General features: G+C 48.4%; 1 protein-coding gene across 1 annotated transcript; it reads right to left on the bottom strand.

Moving 5' to 3' along the window:
* Positions 1–884: 884 nt before the first annotated feature.
* On the bottom strand, positions 885–6,940 carry LOC133339059 (nuclear factor 7, brain-like). Its single transcript, XM_061547180.1, has 5 exons — positions 6,380–6,940; positions 5,469–5,564; positions 4,413–4,646; positions 3,285–3,307; positions 885–1,434 (listed from the first exon to the last, which is right to left on the bottom strand). Exons 1-5 carry the CDS (start codon positions 6,938–6,940, stop codon positions 885–887), a joined length of 1,464 nt encoding a protein of 487 aa, XP_061403164.1.
* Positions 6,941–7,142: the final 202 nt, after the last annotated feature.

Genomic DNA, 7,142 nt, shown 5'->3' with positions numbered 1-7,142 from the left:
GCGGTTGTTGTTGTTGATAGTGATGATGATGGGGTGATGATGATGTTGGTGATGGTGACGATGGTGCTGATGGTGAATCGCAGGGATGAGGAGACGTGGTGACGTGAACGCGCACTGCAGGCAAAGGAGCGGTCACACGAACCTGCGATTTGTTCTGCACCGGCAACATTGCTCACGCACGCCAACCTGAACCTCACCCTCCCCCGTCACCCTACCCCTCCATGCTCACCTCTCCCTTCCCTCAATTTTCACCTCACCCTCCCCTCACCCTCACCTAACCTCACCCTCCGTTCCACCTTCCCCTCACCCTTGCTTCACCCTCTCCTCACCATCCCGCTTCTCCAACGTTGATTGGGTTACATGTTGTTTATGCCATTTATTGTGAAAATTCCGTCACAGTTCCTATGATCACTGTTTCATTGCTTTCATGGCTTTATTTTGGTGATTTCGAAAAGTATATTGGTTTGGCCATGTTTGTGTTGTTGTAGTACAGAGTTAGACTGATGGCGTTAATCTAAGTTGTATTGTGGTTGTTGTTGGTTGTTTAACTTGCATCCCACTGGGATTTTTGCACACAGCGTTGGTGTACGGTGATTTTTTTCTGCAATGTTTTGCTGTCTTTTCTTGGATTTCTATTTGCACTCAGTCACATATTCACATTAAGATGTTTTTTGTTCATGTTTAAGTTTTTTGTTTGTTGCGGTTGCACCCGATTCAAGAGCCGAATGGCTCACAGGGCTATACCTAATACATGAACTTGAACCTAACCTCACCCTCCGTTTCACCTTCCCCTCACCAAACTTCACGCTCTCCTCACCATCCCCCCTCTCCTCCGTTTCTTGGGTTTCTGTCTCGGTTTATTGGGTTTCTATCTCTCTTCATCCTCAGGATGCACGACTCAGATCCACGATCTTCAATGGTTCATTATAATACTGCACCCACATCCCAGGGTAGAGAGGCTGCAAGAATCTCTGCCGAACCTCGTGGATCACCTCCATGGAGTCTGCACAGTAAAACGCCAGGAGCCCCCCCTCCCAGTGCAGGTAAAGCCCGATTCTGCCGGGGGAGGGGGCCCCCCTCACCGACAGTGCAGTTTTCACTCCACCATGAACCACTGAGAAGCTGTCGTCACATTTCTCTAAACACCAGGACGCGTCGCTCCCTCCCAGCCACTGTGCAGCACCACCACGTCCTTTCCGTGGGATCGTCCCGTACGCGACTCCAACCCGCCACCACCGTGCGTCCCCCACGTCCACCTCCCAGTAGTGGTGGCCCGACGAGAAGCTCTCACAGCACAGGGCTTGTGCAAAGTGATCAAACCGGTGTGGGTGATCAGGGCGACCCTGGGAGGCACGGACTGCTGTCATCGTCCTGAGATTCGAGGAGATTTGGAGTTTATTTTGAGCTGAGTTTGTGTCCAGAGTTGGTGAGCATCTGTCTGTGACAACAGCGATGACAACATCACTACAGAACACCGTCATCACCATCACCACCATCAACACCACCAACCATCATATTCACCATCAACAATAACATCACAGACATCACCATCACCAACCATCCTCGCCATCAATTTCAATGACAACAACATAAACATCACCATCACCACCACCATCATCAACACCATAAACATCAACAACATCACTATCGCAATAAGCAACATCACAACCATCACCACCACTAGCACCATCACTACCATCACCACGGCCATCACCACTTATCACCATCACCACCATCTTCATCACTATCACCAGCATCACCAACACGACCAGGATCATAACCATCACAACAACCATCAAAACCATCATAACCACCATCAACTACCATGATCACCATAACCAATACCATCACTACTACCATCAGGGCCATCAGCAAAACCATCACAACCATCACCACCTATATTATCGCCAATGTCACCATCATTACCATCACCATGACCGTCACTGACATCACGACGACCAACACCATCACCAATCCCATCACCATTCCCATAACTCACATTATCACTAACAGCATCATTATCTTTTTCTAGATTTGAAGCTTTCGTGACTGCAAGGATTCATACTCTTAGGCATTTTCGGTAAAGTCACGTAAGTAAAAAATCATTATCACCATCCTCATCACGACCACTATCACCATCATTATAACCATTACTAACATCAGGAACTAATGAGGCTTAAACTGCCTAGCAGAGACCCAGGACTGGATCAGATATCACCTGCCACTGATGTTAGCCATGGCGGGTAATCAAACCCAGGGAACTGGGTTCGTAGTGCAGTGTGCTACTGCTCCCCTCACGCATACACATTCACAGGCACTCACTGCATCTCAACATCACAATTACCCATGACTCATGCTGTTTATTTACCCAAGAACACCACACTGAGTCTCGTGGTGTTGTTCAGTAGGGTCCTGGAATGGGATGTGAACAAAGACTAAGATCCCCTGTGTAACCTTCACAGACTATTGGGACAAGTGCTGTCCGTGAGCGTCTATGAAGGCTGGCAGGGCACACGAGGTGGGTGACCAGCACCACGCCCGACCACCTTTGTCTCACTCGTGGCGATTTTGTTTACACAACGCATCAGTTTCCAGGATGTAAACACAGAAATATCCCCCGTGTAGCCTTTACAGACTGTTGGGGCAAATCAGCAACGTTGAAGGCTGGCACGACATACAATGGGGTGGCCTGCGCTACACCTGGCCGCCTTTGTCTCCCTAGTGGTGATGTTTATACAACTCCAGGTAATTATTTGAAGGCTGAGTCGACCTCGTGCACACACACCGGGGTAATTTATTGTCAAGATGGCCCCATCACCCATGATTCACACTGAAGAACTCACACAGGAGTTTGACTGCAGGTGTCTCCAGGACTTTAAGTGAGACTTGGCTGGGAGCTGAGGGTAGAGTTGCTGTAGCCCTCCCTGCCCTGTGAAAGCAGAACAGACATGGCCACTGTTTCACATAGAGCATTGTCACTCGCAGTATCATCACAGCTCCATCACGTAGATACTCATCAAACAAAGCATCATCACTCATCTCACAATTGCAGCATCACCACTCAGAATTACTATTACTACACACAGCATCACCACACACAGCCTAATCACACAGAGCCTAATCACACACAGCATCATCACTACATAGCATCATCACACAGCATCACCATCACATGGAATCATCACACACAGCATCCCCATACACAGCCAATGTCTCACTGCCCACACCCCATACTCAGTCGCATGTTGTCGTGTGTCGAGTCGTGAGTGATCGTCGTCTTTTACCTGCGCGTCTCTTCCAGGTGCCCCTATGGGAGAGAGAGAGATGCGTTACTGTTACTCTACCTCCAATCCCTTGTGATCAGTGGAGTTCCCACTGCAACACCGTGGAATATAAATCCCAAAGTTTTGGCTTTTGACCCCATGATCACCAACACTGACTTACGGGGCAAATGTTTCAGAGTGAGACCGTTTGAAAGTCAACTATAAACTGTTTTATTTTTCCACGTAAGTCCCACGGAGCGATAGAGCTCTTTTTCAGAAGCGACTTGGCCACAAATGATAGCTCAATGAAGTGGTTCATCACATGGAAATGCATAGCAGCCGAATACAAATGGGGAGGGAAAAACTGGAGGACCGGAGAAAAATGCATGCGATCATGGAGAGAGACATGAAAACTCCAAATATATAGGGATGTCAGGTTTGGGATCAAATCCACGACCTCCGGTATACCAGGCGAGGTAGTTAACATCTCGTCACCCCCATGAGGACCAACACTGAATTGCAGGGCAAACATTTCAGAGTGAGACCGGTTGATATTGATCTGTGTTGAAAGTATCTTAGGATAGGTAATTTCGGGCCTTACTATTGCACACGAGGCAGGTCTTGTAGAAGTGGATATTATTAATAAGCGTATGAGACCTCGTATTTATTTTAGCTTCACGAATATGAACACTGAAGGTCGCGCATCCAATAGGAGTCCCACAAAGTAAGAAGCAGAGATGACATCGGCTCGTGAGCAGGCGCTGGTGGATTGTTGCATCGCAGCATCATGAAATGTGGTAATGGCTTCATCAATAAGTGGATAGAGCATGGCTGATGATGATCATGAATACCGTGCACATTGTTGTTGTAGGATTTATTTAAAAAGTGCAAATCCAATAACATTTAGTTTATATTCACAATGAAACAAACTTAATGGGAATATGTTAAAGGACGGGAGAGAGAATTCATTTAACTGAGAAAATATGAGCTGGGCTTCCACATGGCAGCTACTGAAGCTGCGATGCGAGTCCATGAGTGGAGCTGTGTTCTCAGGCCCAGTGGATGCGAGCTCTCATTTAGAAGCCTCCCTCTGCTGCTGCTGGTGAGAGGGCTCTGTGCCAATAGCGACACTGTAGACTCATTGCTCACCTGCAGGAATGCGAGCGAGTCCCTCTCCTGTGCTAGGGCCTGCAGGCGAGTGGCTGCTGCCTGGAGCTCGCTGATCTCGCGCTGGTAGTGAGCGATCTTCTTCTCGATCTGGGTCAGCAGCTTGCGCCCTTTCTGCTCCGCTTGCTCTAAAGCCGCCTTCTCCTCTGCATCCAACGCTGCTCTCGCTCTGACGAATCTGACCGAGATTGAGGCCTTTTCATCTGTCACGGATCCCTGCAAAGAAAAACAAATGCCACCTCTGTTCATTAAATGTCTGGTCCTTTGTGAACTGACATTCAGGTCGGTGTGACCCGAGTGCAACTCGGAAGGTGTCCAGACAGTGATTATGAGTCTGCAGCACTGAGGCCTCCTTCTTCTGATAACGCCACTGTGCATTTTCACTACAACACGATTCGCCATAACTGGCGGGGTCAATGAGGCAATGAAATCATCAAATACCATAATGAGTACATTTAGCATCCATGCCATTATCATTGTGCAAGGTTATCAGGACAATGCTTTGTTGACCTTCGCATGAAGGGAAGGGAAATCTGTAAAGAGCCTTAATGAAATGGGAAGTTAGGCCAATTCCTCTTTAAATGCATGTTTTGAATGTGAGAGAAAACCACATGCATGGATGAAGAGAGGGGATCATGAAACCACATGCTATACTGCCACCTGGCAACCCTAAAGCCTGACTGGTTTTAGTAAGATGGTGTACAACAGCCTGGGTGTGATCCACCAACTCTGCCACCACAGAATTGGATAAGAGGTACGTACCACCTCATCTGACCAATATAGTTAACAGTCGTTGAAGTGGTAAGTTGTATGGAGATATGGGAATGTGGAATTAACCCATGATTGCGTTTCTCAGTGGAGATGAGAACCACCACTTTGCTCGTCCTGATTATTGAGGTGCATTGACCGTTTTGTCTTTAGTCTCACGATGTGTTTAGAGCCAATGGAAGTCCACGTGAATGAATGGAGTTGTCCTCCATCACAAACCCTACTCAGGGTGGAGTCATGGGGTCACCGAGTCCGGCCCAGACGCGGTACCTGCACGTCCCTACGAGCGGCCTCCATCTGTTTCACGGACTCCTCCGCCTCCCTCATCTTCTCCTCCACCACCCGCGTCTCCTCTCCCACTTGTTTCTGTGAGAGACGTCACCAGGGAAGACTCCACTCACTCTCTGAGCATCCCCTTTCACCCCCACTCCGCACAAACCCCTCCACAGTGATGGGGGCAAATTCGGTGGAGAGCATCTTGATGAAAACATAAATACGGTCATAAAATACTTGGTCTGTCAAAATCACGTGACATTTCTGGAACACCACGTCCAGTGACCCGGTAGCTGCTGTAGGGTGCGGCGCTAAACTGGCACAGACCGGCACGAGGCTACCAAGCGGTGAGCACTGCAGCTCACGCAGTCCCAGTCGTTTTACATTTCGTTAACATTTTGGGGAATGCTTCTCTCTACCACAAACGACATTGTGTATACAAACCACAGTATATGCACTCACGTAATTTTGAGAAAACATTGTACACATTAAAGTCCTTCAGTTTTATCAAATATACTAAGAGCACATTTATAAATTTGCCAAACAACAGGATTGATAATAACTTTCGGTTGTATTATTTTTAAAATATAACCTCAGCATAAATTATGATTGAAAGCTTTCGTGACTGCAGGGATTCATATTCTTGGTTCTTTCGATGAAGTCACGTAGAAGGGAAATGTTTAATATTATTATTATTGTATTATTTCCCTTCTACGTGACTTTACCGAAAGAACCAAGAATATGAACCTCAGCATACTTTATAGTAAAACAAGCTTGTTCAAATATGAAGGAACAATGGGCAGCTGAGAGAGGAATGATATTTAGTTGGATGTTATTGTTCAGTTTATACTGGGAAATTATAACTTCATGCAGGAGAGGCTCCCGCTCACACACGCAGACCGTCTCACCTCCCGTGTCTTGTGCTCATCCTCCAGCGTAGCCACATCGTGACCCTTGTGGTCTCCTGCGATGGTGCAGGTTGTGCAGACCAAGCTCTCGTCCTGTCGGCAGTAAAACTCGAGCTCCTTTCTGTGCGTCTTGCACTTGCGTTCTTCAGGATTCGTGGCTGGAGCCACCAGAATGTGATCCCTGAACTTCGGGTTCTCCTGATGAGGCTTTACATGAGTCACACAGTAGGAGGTATCACACTTGAGGCAGGTCTTCGAGGCAGCGGTCGTGTCATCGTTGCAGAAGTCACACAAGACCACGGTGGCCATTTTCTCTGCGGCACTGCGCTGCTCCACCAGGTTGGCGAGTGTGAAGTTCTTGCTCAGCTTGGGCCTCTGTGGGAAGGTCACTCGACACTGTGGGCAGGAGAAGAACTCGGCCGCATCCCAGGCGCCCTCCACGCACTTGAGGCAGAACGAGTGGCCACAGCTGAGCGTGCAGGGGCAGTGGAAGGCGCCCAGGCAGATGGTGCAGGTCAACTCCCCTGGGGCATCGATACCACTGGGAGCCGCACTCGCCATGGCCCTGTGGCTCCACTCAGAGACGGGGGCTGGCTGTAGCTCAGGCAGTCTCTGGTTATAGCACAGACAGTATATGGCTGTAGCTCAGACAGTCTGTCTGTAGCTCAGGCAGTCTGTCTGTAGCTCAGACAGTCTGTCTGTTTCTCATGCAGTCACTGGCTGCGTCTGAGACGCTAAACGTGGAACAAGCCACGTAACTAGG

Source organism: Lethenteron reissneri, unplaced genomic scaffold, assembly GCF_015708825.2.
Source record: "Lethenteron reissneri isolate LAM-NWPU_2019-01 unplaced genomic scaffold, ASM1570882v1 scaffold_1640, whole genome shotgun sequence".
NCBI lineage: Eukaryota > Metazoa > Chordata > Hyperoartia > Petromyzontiformes > Petromyzontidae > Lethenteron > Lethenteron reissneri.
The sequence above is the reverse complement of the archived record's forward strand: the minus strand, read 5'-3'. Positions and strand labels throughout refer to the sequence as shown.

Excerpts from the sequence above, each read along its gene's own strand:
- LOC133339059 (XM_061547180.1), bottom strand. The coding sequence starts at position 6,940 with ATGGCGAGTGCGGCTCCCAGTGGTATCGATGCCCCAGGGGAGTTGACC. Across the intron at positions 5,565-6,379 it reads ATGAGCACAAGACACGGGAG|AAACAAGTGGGAGAGGAGAC; the intron begins GTGAGACGGTCT and ends CGTCTCTCACAG. Across the intron at positions 4,647-5,468 it reads CCGCTCGTAGGGACGTGCAG|GGATCCGTGACAGATGAAAA; the intron begins GTACCGCGTCTG and ends TTTTCTTTGCAG.